General features: G+C 48.8%; 3 protein-coding genes across 3 annotated transcripts; 1 reads left to right on the forward strand and 2 right to left on the reverse strand.

Moving 5' to 3' along the window:
* Window positions 1-1814: 1814 nt before the first annotated feature.
* EDB91DRAFT_1258100 (uncharacterized protein) lies at window positions 1815-2498 on the reverse strand (the record flags this gene model as incomplete). The annotated part of the gene is made up of 1 exon (XM_041324329.1): window positions 1815-2498. The coding sequence occupies one exon, from the start codon at window positions 2496-2498 to the stop codon at window positions 1815-1817; it is 684 nt and encodes a 227-aa protein (XP_041168561.1).
* A 4144-nt stretch (window positions 2499-6642) lies between these two features.
* On the forward strand, window positions 6643-7963 carry EDB91DRAFT_1089688 (uncharacterized protein; the record flags this gene model as incomplete). The annotated part of the gene is made up of 7 exons (XM_041316593.1): window positions 6643-6741; window positions 6802-6891; window positions 6912-6925; window positions 7029-7094; window positions 7148-7525; window positions 7621-7724; window positions 7779-7963. The coding sequence occupies 7 exons, from the start codon at window positions 6643-6645 to the stop codon at window positions 7961-7963; spliced, it is 936 nt and encodes a 311-aa protein (XP_041168562.1).
* Window positions 7964-11687: 3724 nt separating this feature from the next.
* Window positions 11688-12529, reverse strand: EDB91DRAFT_1089689 (uncharacterized protein; the record flags this gene model as incomplete). The annotated part of the gene is made up of 5 exons (XM_041316594.1): window positions 11688-11857; window positions 11885-12079; window positions 12149-12316; window positions 12367-12435; window positions 12491-12529. Coding segments are annotated over 5 exons (641 nt in total), but the record flags the coding sequence as incomplete, so codon positions are not given.
* Window positions 12530-12627: the final 98 nt, after the last annotated feature.

The following is a 12627-nucleotide window of genomic DNA, read 5'->3' on the forward strand; positions in this document are numbered from 1 at the left end:
CTATATGGCGAGCAGAGGATATGCAGATATAGGTATGTCTGGTGCTGTATAGTTGGTGGTCGGAAGCTTTGAGCACATGCAGTCTTATACAATTTCCTGCGACGATCAACAATCCTAAACCTGCAGGGATGTAGCATAATGCGACTGCGACAGGCTGAAAAAAAAAAAAAAAAAAAAAGAAACACACCCAAAGAAAAAGAATGAAAAAAAACGACAGTTAGTGGTCAGAGGAATGGAGGGACGGACCCTTCAACCTTAAGATGAGCATATATGGTGCGTAGATCAGCAAATCGAAGCACCCCTGGTCACGCTTAACATTAAAAATGGAGGGACGGAGCCATTTGGAGCGATCGCTGCCTACATTAAAAATGTCGCACCAATACAAAGGTTTGCGGAGCATTAAATCCAAGAGCCCATCGCATTCATACACAGGACCCGAATAGCTTCAGTTCAGTACGTCCGAGCGCCCTATTTCGGAGCATAATCCAGACTTAGACATTTGCTTGTGCCAAACAGGCTTGGAAGCGTGCTGGCCGTCGGCCCTGCTGCAGGTTCAAACCAGGGATTAACATACGGAGCCCGAATGGGACTGTCGAACAACAAAATAGGAACGCGGATCAACAAACGCAAGTGCCCTGGCTTGGGAGAAGATACATTTACCGGTTGCAAAACGGGTTTGGCACCATGGCGTCCATTCCCTGCCAACAGGAAAAAGGCTGTGGCATTGTTTTTCCTCCGTCAGGGGTTGGGTTTTCGGCCATCCGATTTATTCGGATATGTGATGTGCTGTAATGCACCGCACCTTAGTTTTCTTTTTGACTTACTCAACCCCACAACGACCACAGCACTCAGTCTACTGGTAAGAGTATCGATCAATCTCTGATGCCCCAACCAAATCGCACTTGCAGGATGATATTTCGATGGGTTCGTTGAGCTCTATACGACCTCAGGATGACATGAGAAACGCCCAACAGATGCATAGCGAGGACGACCGCACTGCATGCATTATGTCATGTTTGGCCATGTGTATTCTTGGTTTATCTTTGCAACTTTCTCTCCTTGTGCTCCAACCATCATGTAGACGTCTCTCTGTATGGAGAGACGCGCTTCTGTCTTACTTCAAGAAGTCTGCATGATGGGGTCACTCCCCCTCTTTCTGTACATGAGAGAGTTTCTGGGCTGTACATGCCTGGTTGGGTGTTGGCTGGATCGGCTATTTTCCTTTATGTACTCCAACTGTCATGTAGACGTCTCTCTGTATGGAGAGATGTGCTTCTGTTGTACTTCAAGAAGCTCTACATGATGGGGTCGCTCCCCCCTCTTTCTGTACATGAGAGAGTCTCTGGGCTGTACATGCCTGGTTGGGTGTTGGCTGGATTTGTTTTCGCATTTCCCTGTCTTTCTGATGCTCTCTTGTCGAGCGATCCTTCGATGAAGGCCAGGTAAATTGTTTTTGCTTTTGTGAGGTTGCTGACATGTAAGGTGACTCTATCTACGTCCGCAGTGAGGCACGGGGGTCTCAGGAATCTGCATCCCTCGCGATCATGGATTGTTGTCGCTTTTTGAGGTGCCGACCAGTGAGTTTGTCTAACTTTTGACTTCATCACCCATCAATAATGCGACCTTGAAGGCTGGGCAGAAGTATTTTCGCTCTTTTGAGGCATCGGGCATGCAACAGCATGTCAGGACGACGTCAAATTCCTTTCCGTCTCTTCGCAACCACTCATTCCGACTTTCTGTCCCTTAGCGCGACCTTTTGCTGAATTCACCTGCAGCTCGCTGTACGCGAAGTGTGATTGGAAATGGTTCTGTGATTATGCCCGTAGAGTATGTAGCAATACACCTATGTAATTATTACCAGGTAAATACAGAAAATGAGGGGTGAGCAGGCATTGCAGCTGTATCACAAGGTTTAGGCATGCAAAATAAGCGACATCAGTGCGATGTTGGATGCCCTTGATGCCTGATGCCAGTGACTCTATATGTTGCTGCACAGTGATGAGACGAAGATGAGGTCGAGTCATACGATGAAACCGGGGTAAGAACGGTAAGAACGCGGCCCATCTCGCATGACAGGGGGGGACGGACATGAATGTGGAAGAGGTGACGGCAAGGGGGGACGGCCATAAAGGGACGGGGACGGCCATGAAGGAAAGGGGGACGGCCATAAAGGGACGGGGACGGCCATAAAGGGACGGGGACGGCCATAAAGGGACGGGGACGGTTGCATAAGGGGGGGGGACGGATGCAAATGCAGAAGAGGTGACGGCAAGGGGGACGGCCATAAAGGGAGGGGGACGGCCATAAAGGGACGGGGACGCTCCCACGACGGAGAAAGCACGGATTTCGATCGAAAGAAGGGCGGAGGCCCCAAAAAAGGACCGTGCGAAGGGGGACGGGGGGACGCTTACATGAGAATCGTCCCAATAAGGCAGGAGGGGGACGGGGACGTTTGCACCCCTGCAGACGGACAGCACATATAGATAGGATAGATCCATAGAAAATGCAGCACTTCAGGCCACCATGTGGGTGTAGATACAGTCATAGATACGGTCATGGGTATGTCACCCTAAATCCTTGCAATTTGGCTCCAATCATTCTATGATGAGATTCAAAGGCAATATAATGGGAAGAATATAGAATATGGCAGACCATCCACCTCTTTCTTCTCTTTTTGAGACTGATTGACCTCAAACATCTCCAGTGCTGTCTTCACTACCCCTGTCATGATGCCCCACTTCAAGCTCGAGTTTTTCAGCCTTCATCCATCTTGTCTGACTTTAACTAGGACTCTTTCTTAAGATTATGAAGCCCTCTGAATGCACTGGCAATGCTCATTTTGTCCAAAAAAATCATGTTCCAGAGTTGACCACCACCCTTGTCATGCTGCCCTACTCAAAGATCGATTCACTAACCCTTTATATGATAAACATGTCATTAACTAGGGCTCATTTTCGAGGTTATTGAACACTATTAATTGATTGACAGCACCAGTTTGGTCTCTGAAGATCATGTTCCAGAATTGACTACCACCCCTGTCATGGTGCCCCATCCAAAGATCGATTTACCAGCCCTTGATATGACGAATTTGTCATTGACTGGGACTCATTCTTGAGATTATTAAACCATATGAATGGATTGGTGATACCAGTTTGGTCTCTAAAAATCATATTCCAAAGTTGAGTTGAGTACCAGCCCTATCATAGTGCCCTACCCAAGGATCGATTTTTTCAGCTTTCACATGACTTGCCTGGCTTTAGCTAGGACTCATGGTAGAGGTTATTGGACCATATGAACGCGTTGGTCATGGCAGATTTTGCTCTAAAAATCATGTTCCAAAGTTGACTACCACCCCTATGATGCTCTCCTTGTTAAAGATCGATTTGTTTAGCCTTCATATGACTTGCCTGGCTTCAGCTAGGATTCATTATGGAGGTTATTGGACCATCTGAACACGATGGTCATGCCAGATTTTGCTCTAAAAATCATGTTCCAAAGTTGAGTACCAGCCCTATCATGGTGCCCCACTCAAAGATCGATTTTTTCAGCCTTCATATGACTTGTCTGGCTTCAGCTAGGATTCATTCTAGAGGTTATTTGACCATATGAACACATTGGTCATGCCAGATTTCGCTCTAAAGATCATGTTCCAAAGTTGAGTACCACCCCTATGATGCTCTCCTTGCTAAAGATCGATTTGTTTAGCCTTCATATGACTTGCCTGGCTTTAGCTAGGATTCATTTTAGAGGTTATTGGACCATCTGAACACGATGGTTGAGCCAGATTTCGCTCTAAAAATCATGTTCCAAAGTTGATCACCACTGCCATGCTGCCCCACTCAAAGATCGATTTTTTCAGCCTTCATATGACTTGTCTGGCCTTAGCTAGGATTCATTTTAGAGGTTATTTGACCATATGAACACGTTGGTCGAGCCAGATTTCGCTCAAAAGATCATGTTTCAAAGTTGACCACCCCTGCCATGCTGCCCCACCCAAAGATCAATTTTTTCAGCCTTCATATGACTTGCCTGGCTTTAGGTAGGATTCATTTTAAAGGTTATTGAACCATCTGAACACGATGGTCGAGCCAGATTTCGCTCTAAAAATCATGTTCCAAAGTTGATCACCACTGCCATGCTGCCCCACTCAAAGATCGATTTTTTCAGCCTTCATATGACTTGCCTGGCTTTAGGTAGGATTCATTCTGGAGGTTATTTGACCATCTGAACACGATGGTTGAGCCAGATTTCGCTCTAAAAATCATGTTCCAAAGTTGATCACCACTGCCATGCTGCCCCACTCAAAGATCGATTTTTTCAGCCTTCATATGACTTGCCTGGCTTTAGGTAGGATTCATTCTGGAGGTTATTTGACCATCTGAACACGATGGTCGAGCCAGATTTCGCTCTAAAAATCATGTTCCAAAGTTGACCACCCCTGTCATGCTGCCCCACCCAAAGATCGATTTTTACAGACTTCCCATGACTTGCCAGTGCTCCAAAAGCATTTTTCCTGGGGGCTCTTGATCCCTCTGAACACGGTGGTGATGCCAGATTTCCCTGGAAAAATCATATTCCTGAGATATACAAGGTCCTCCTCCTCCCTCCTACCTCCTATATGTTGCTGTACTTGATTTTAACTTGAAACCGATACTGTAAAGGACTGTCCTGGGGTTTTTCAGGTGTAGGAATCGATTGGTGATGGTCCTGGACCATCTGGAGATCAATGTTTGTGACATATGGTGGTGGGGCTAAAAAGTCAGTATTTTGGCAATATCTCCATAACCGAACCGCCGTTTTCTTTGATTGTTGGCTCATATCCATCCTGAAAGTACCCTCTAACATATGTACCAGCCCACCAGAAGATATTTTTTTACAACTTTGAAATGTATTTCTGAAATGACCATATAAGTCGCGGCCGACCTTTGCTTACTTGCGGCTGACTCATTACCTTACTTGCGGCTCGTAGTATAGCCCTAGTGTCTTTATATACATATGTTTTTTCACACCACTATTTTTATATGTAGTTCTTTACTGGCTACAACTTTGCTTTCCACTTTTTTTTTGAAATAAGCCGTCGACAGCTTATTTTTCACTCCTATTGCTTGCTTGCCGCCGACCTTTGCTTACTTGCGGCTGACATGCTTACTTGTGGCTGACCTATCCTTACTTGCGGCTGACCTTTCCTTACTCGTGGCCGACTTGCGGCCGACCGCAACTTCCCAATATGGTAGTCGCGGCTGGACGCAACTTCCTGATATGGCAGTTGCGGTCGGAGTATGCCCCATACTCCGGGGATTAGATTATTAGGGACCCTTATCAGACACATCAACTATGATGACGTACCTACAATCAGATGATGGGAGCGACCGGATGGACACGAGATCGGCAAACTGACAAAGGGGGATCGCCATCATGTCGTGCTGTTGGGAACCGTCCTTGGATAAACAAGCGGAGGCATCAGGCGTTGGCTTCAGCTCTTGCGCTGTACGCTTAGCCAAGTACATGCCTCAAATTTTGAGCGGTACTGATTTTGTCTGAATATAGGAGGAGTGGACCCCTTTGGACCCCTTTGAGGGTCGCAAGCTCAAGGGTTACTAGGGGTGGGCACACCAGTAAGGGGGCAAAGAGGTGGAGCAAGCAAGTGGCAGGCAGAAGGGATCAGAGGGCTCGGAGGTAGAGTTAATTGGACGGAGGGTGATAGAGGTAGATACTTGGAGCACAGCTCTAAGTCAGAGGGGAGGGGAGGAGGGGAGGTGGCGACAAGATGAAACTTGTGTGCGGAGTCGAGCAAGTCCTACGGAGAGTTTCTGCAGCGGAAACTGGGAGAAGACGAGCAATATTAAGCCTAAGTAAATACAGACCAAGCACGCGATATGCTATATACTGTAAGTAAGAACCCAGCGTTCAGCCATGCATAGCAGAAAGCTATGTGCTGAGCGAACGGCATGCAAGTAGGATTGCGCAGAAAAACATATGAGTCGGAGCGGATGTCGATATGTACGAGATGGAACAGTGATCGGATGGGTATAGGATTAAGCGGTGATGCAAGAGGTAAGAGCTATGTACCAAAGGGGGGAAGTATATATCTGAATGGGGAAAGGGGTCCAGTTGAATGGAACCTAAGGGAGAAGGCAACCAATGAGGGGGGTGTAGTGGGAGGGTAGGAATGGATGTGGGAAGCGACTGGGTTGAGTGGAGATGAGGGGAGCGGAAGTGGAAGCGGAAGCGGAAGCGTGAGAAAATCGGAAAGGATATAGAACAGGGGGGGGAGGATATAAATAAGGTCGGAGGGGTCAGAACTGGCATGTGACAGGTATGCACTACTTCCGACCTGAACAAGGATGGAGCCGGTGTGCAAACCAAAACCGGACGAATGTCATATTTCTGAGTGGCAAATATCCCCCTGAAAACGCTCTTGCAGCCACCGAGAGATTCATGCAGGACGTCTATGTGGTGGCTGCAAATCAACTGGAAATCCAGCACATCCCTTGGCATGCACCTCACACAGCTGCATGAGGGAGCCCCTCATGACATCCAGAGCATTTCTCTTGGGTGAATTTGAGGAAATGGAGTTCGAGTTTGACGTTGCTTGACAGATTGTCTTGCAGTCTGCCAAAACATAAACATCGAGCAGCAGACATGGCTACGGACGCTGCGACATTGGCTCAAGCTTCAACCGCAGATACCAAACATGCAGATGTGTGCGTGTGTGTTGAAAATGTCGCACATGCAACGGTTGTGAGTGCTACTCGCGGATGATATTCGAGCGTGATATACATGATTGGCTCGGTATCGTAGGGGTACGTGGTTGGTTTTGTAGCATTCACAACCGTTGCAAGTGCTACTTGGCTCGAGTGTGATATACATGATTGGCTCGGTCTTGTAGGGGTGCGTGGTTGGTTTTGTAGCATTCGCAACCGTTGTAAGTGCTACTCAGAAATATCATATAGGCGGTGGGCAGCATAGGCTGCACGCTGGCTCCATCATCCTTCAGCTCGTGCCCTGTGCTCCTTATGCCAGTACAGTGCCCTCAACTTCGAAGGACAGATAGGAGGCTCGCCGGAGATCAACTCCAACATGCTCCAACAGAGGTAAGGCTGCAAGGGTCGCAGGTTCCGCATGACCACATACTGGCAATATTAAGGTTAGGCCTCATGATAGAGTTCCACCATGAAATGGGCGACCAATCTTGCTCCACATTTTTGGCAGTCGCCCCTTGCATGGGAGAAACAAAATGGAGGAAGATTGGTCCCCCTTGCATAGGGCTCATCATCTTGGGCCGACACCTAGACAGCATCATCAGCTGTTATCCTATCATATTGTCGGATAATATAGATCGATTCAGTGGCACCATCGCTGCCTTTCAACCGCTTGGCCCACATATGGGCTCTGTTCATATAGAAATATGTTGCAATCAAGGAGCATTACTGCTCGATCACGAAGCAACTGCTGTGATCGCAGATCAGCCATGCAGGGATGGATGTACGATCCATCTTCGCAAGCTTGCTACGACGTCGTCACAGTATTCACCCAATGCATGCATAGTGAACTCGTGTGAAGGCTTCTTCAGCATGAGCATCGATTTTATGAAACATGCCGTTGAATATTGATTGCAAGGTTCGATGCCCCTTGCCAGTCGGTGATCTGTTTTTCCACCGCTAAATCCTTCCTCCACATCATTGCTCCCATACAAGGGATGATTGCCAATGATGTGGAGCAAGGTTGGTCGCCCATTTCCATTTCATGTGGTCAGTCTCGCTCCACATTGTTGGCAGTCGCTCCTTGTATGAGAGCAACAATGTGGAGGAATGCTGTCCCCATGAAATGGGCCACCGATCTCGCTCCACTTTTGGCAGTCGCCCCTTGCATGGGAAACAGTGTAGATCAACTCCAACGTGCTCCAACAGAGGCAAGGCTACGAGGGTCGCAGGTTCCCCAATACCAAATACTGGTCATATGAAGGAAAGCATCTCAATAGGGGCGACCGTCAAGGCTAGCTCCTAAAAACCGGTCACAGGTTCCACATGACCAATTCCTGGCATGACCAGATATGAACATTCATGAGGAAAGCCTTCCGCCACAATGTTGCTTCCACAATAGGGGGGGGGGGACTGTTAAAAATGTGGAGCAAGGCTTGCTCCCAACAAAATGGTCGTGTGGAATCTGTTTCCGGTTTTTAGGAGCTAGCCTTAACAGTCGCCCCTATTTGAGACACTTTCCTTCGCATTACCAGTATTTGGTCTTGTGGAGCCTCCGACCATCTTCTTATTAAAGGTCCGACTCCCAATGCGACTGCATATTCAGTGTACTCCGCATTTGCAACGGTCGTCATCATGACTCAATGCAACATGATGTTCGCAATATGTCACTACAGACCATTCAGGCGACATTGAATCATACACGCTTGGTCGTCACGCATGCAACGGTTGCGAATGCTACTCATAGTAATAGTAATAGTAATAGTAATCGGTCGCATAGCATTCGCAACCGTTGCGAGTGCTACTCAGAAATATGACATTCATTCTGGGTCATATTTGAGCATGCGAACATAAGCGATGTGAAAGATGGTGGTCGACGGCGCCATGGAAATGAGACAGGTTGCAACAGATATTGGAGCCTTGGCCTGCGACATCTGGGAGATATGGAGGGCAAACTCGCGCACGGTCAACTTCTTGATCGAGGCATTGGGAAGTCCGTTCATATAGTCGTTAGGATCAGCGAAGAGGCATTGCAACAGATGTTCGTAGGCTTCATCTTTGTACCTGAGAGGAAGTTAGCATGACAACTGTTAGGTACCATGCTCAGACCGAGAAGCAGAGGGGTCAGGGCTTGGCTTCAGCTCTTGCGCTGCGCCCTTAGCCGAGCATGTGCCCCAAATTTGGAGCGGGTCCGATGCTGTCCGACAATAGAACGAGTAGACCGCTTTGGTCCGCCCGCTTTGAGGGTCAGGAAGTAAGTGCTACTAGCGGCGGGCCGACTAGGAGCGGAGCAGGAAATGCGGGGAAGAGTGCGGTGAGGGGACGAGAGCAAGGGGATTGGTAGGGGTGGAGAAGTAAGAGCGAAGACTTAGAGCACGGCTCTAAGTCGGAGCGGAGGGTTGGAGGCGACAACAAGGTAAAACTTGCGTCCAGAGGGAGCAAGGTCCCACTGAGAATTCTCACGAGTAGAAACTGCAAGAAGGCAAGTAATATTAAGACTGGAGAAACTAGCTAGGTACAGGGTATGGTTATATACTTCTAAGTAGGAGGCAGCGGTCAGGAGACTATGGCGTAAGGCTATGTACCGAGCATACGATTTGTAAGCACTTACACAGGCGAAGACGTAAGTCAGGGCGGATATCGATATGTGCGCATGGGATCAGTAATGGAGGGGTTATAGGACTTACCGGTGATCCGGAAGTAAGGTCTATGTGCGAAAGGGGAAAGTATATACCTAAATGGGGAAAGAGGTTCCAGTTGAATGGAGACGATATGGAAGGCGACTGGTCAGGGGGTGGAGCGGAACCACAGGAGGGGATGGGGAAGCTGATTGAAAGGAGGGGAGGGCGGATGGAGCAGAGGTGATTGAAAAGCGGGAGGGATGAAGGGTCGGGGGGAATGGAGTGGATGTTAATATTGTTGGAGGGGTCGGATCAGGTATATGACGACAACCATTTTTGCAGATGGTTCAAAGACTGTTTGTGATGACTCATGCGCCAATGGTCGACATCAGGGATGTAGGACGGCAATGGTAGCAATGGGACGATGATGCTGTGGCGTTGTGCAGTGCTGTATTGCAGGAAGGCATGCGGCGAGAGTTTGTTGATGGAGGAGTCAAAGTGAAATGGAGCTTTGTACGCCTGACGGGTTAAAGTGAGGATCAAAAGAAGGAAGGATGGGATGGGGATGGAAATGATTGTTTCCATAAGTAAGGATTCATGTTGTTCAGAGTGAGGCGATCAGCAGGGCTGATGGCGAGGGGATTGTTTATTGCGGGGGCGATGGGAATGAAAGGAGGGAAGGCAGGAAGGCAGGAAGGCAGGAAGGCAGGAAGACCATGCTGGAGCAAGCTGTAGACCAGGCACAAAGACGTTGTGAAGCTAGTGGAGATGAGCGTTGCATTACCGCATGTTATGATGTTTGGGGAAGAAAGAGTTGCGAGGGCTACTATTGATGGGATGCGACTGCAGAGGCAGAGGCAGAGGCAGAGGGGCATGCACGAGGAAGTTGTATAAGAGGTATTGTAGAGGGGAAGGGCTGTTTGTGGAGGGCGCTCAAAATGGTCTGAAGTGTGGTGATGAGATGATTAGAGGAAGGGAGCAATAGAAGTAAAAATTTTGCTGTGGGTGACCATACGAAGATAGTATACGGTAGGTAATGGGCATAAGCGAGAGAGACTTAAGAACACGGAGTATGAAAAGAGTACCGACGTCAGTGGCGCACTGGAGAGAGAGACGAGGGCTGAGGTAGGAATCACGCGACGTAGTAGACTAAATATGAAACTGTGTAAAGTGCGATAAATGAAATATACGCTGGGCGGGAGGTATATTTGAGGGCTGAGATTGACAGGGGGGAGTAGAATGAAGATATACGAGGGGACATATGAAAGTGAAAGATACGTAGCAAGGGCAAGGTTTTCAGACTGAAGACCACGGACGACTTGGTGATTGCAACAGCGAGAAATAGAGGCGATAAGAAATCAGAGTGGGAGCGTTGGGAAACGGACCGAGGGGTCGACTATTGTAGCAGGTGATAAGAAACATACGTAAGGGGATGTCAGGTGTGGTTTGTAAGGTAAAACGGGGAAGTTGGACTTACATATGAGGGTTGGGAAAGGGACTGAGATGTTGGGCGGGAGGACTTGTAGTTTTAAGGTAGATAGGAGAGAGAGATGGATCAGCAAAACGCTAATTGGATGCGCAGGGATGTCCCCATATGGACAGCGCTGTGTAGCGCTGTGCAATGCTGCCTATATGGGGACTTCAGATAAGTGTTTGCTGATGCGTGAATAAAGTGTAGCATAGGAAAATAGAGAGGGACTCGATAGAAAACTCGGACGGACGCGAGTTCGTTGCAGGATTGGGAGACGGGTAGGGATCGGAAAGAGTGAGTGGGACATCTGCTGCTCGGAGATCGAACGGGACCTGAAGATGAAGTGGGAGTACCTTGCAGAGATGAAAGGGGTTCGTAGAGCGCACTCGCCACCGTTGCGAACGCTACGTTGAGGGTCAGAATGAGAGAATGGGACATATGCTGCTCAGACATGGAACGGGACGTCAAGAATGAATGGGTACCTTGCAAGGAATGAAAGGGGTTCGTAGAGCGCACTCGCCACCGTTGCGAGCGCTACATGTGAAGCAAGTAGCTACGGTCTGAATCGATATGAGCGAGTGAATGGAAAGGCGATAAAGTCGAAAGGTTGGGGCGAGTATACGAGGGGATGGGTGGTGCCAAAGAAGAGGGGATGGATGGAGTATAAAATGAAACGGCGGACGGAGGAGATGGACATTGTTAGGATCTGATATGAGGAGCACGGTTATGCTGGACGAACGAAGGATGGATCGCGGTTCGGATGGGGTCAAGAGCGGCATGTGGATTTGCATTTACAACTACAAGTACAAGCATTGGCAAGCGATAGGACACGACAGACAAGGACATTTGGACGGGGTGGCGAGAAAGAAAGACAGTACGCGAAAACTTCGATCACTATAAACGTTCGGCAGGACGATGAGCTTCGTCGTTCATCGTCATGGGCATGTTTGGCGTGGTGAAACGTGCCTTCTTCTTCTTCTGTTTTGCCATTCGACGAGGACTGTCGACGCGACTGAAGAGCCTGTGATTATTTTGAGCGATCGAAAGTCGGATCGGTCGTGGGGCTACAAGACAAAAGAAAGTCGACGTACCAGTAGCTGCACGCGACGTTTGTAGCAGCTGGGTGCAATGAGCGGGAGGAAAGGGTGGCGGCGAGCTGCTTTTGGGGGCAGGGTCACGAATGATGCGAAGGAATTGATTCTGTGTTGGGACGCACCACTTCGGCCGAACCTGGGTGTCTGCGGGCGTCCGATCGGCTGTGTCAATACCTTGCGTGGGATGGTATGCTAAGCAAAGAAATAAGGATATGAGAGGGTCAACGATGTTCGACGTCGACAACGGTAGCGAGTGCGCACATTCATCGAGCGGATCACGCGCCTCTGCGATATCAGCATTGGTGTCGTCTTCTTCAGATTCACGACCGTTCTTGAACCAGCTGACATCTGAGGTGGCAAAGCCGTCTAAAGGGGTGCCTGGAGGTGAGGACTGAGTGAGCGGTGGCAGCGACCCAGGGAAGCATTCAGCTGAAACAGGATGAGACCTGGGCTGGAACGACGACGCAATGAAAACGCACAGATGTCGGTCTGATCGTCCGCGGGTACAACCGTTGCGAGCTCGGCGGTAGGTTGAACAGCGTCAACAGCTGTTTGCATGTACGCATGAGTGTAAGTGGTGGTACAATGAATTATGAAACATACGTTGTTCAACGGTCGTGGATGCGATGGTTTCGAGGGCAACTGCAACAGCATTAGAGGGTAAACGCGCACAGCACACAGGAGCGTATTATATTATAACATACCTTGCGCGGTCGTCGCGGACGCAACGGTGGCGAGCA

This window comes from Suillus paluster, assembly GCF_016628075.1.
Source record: "Suillus paluster strain FC165 chromosome Unknown EDB91scaffold_398, whole genome shotgun sequence".
NCBI classification, from domain to species: domain Eukaryota; kingdom Fungi; phylum Basidiomycota; class Agaricomycetes; order Boletales; family Suillaceae; genus Suillus; species Suillus paluster.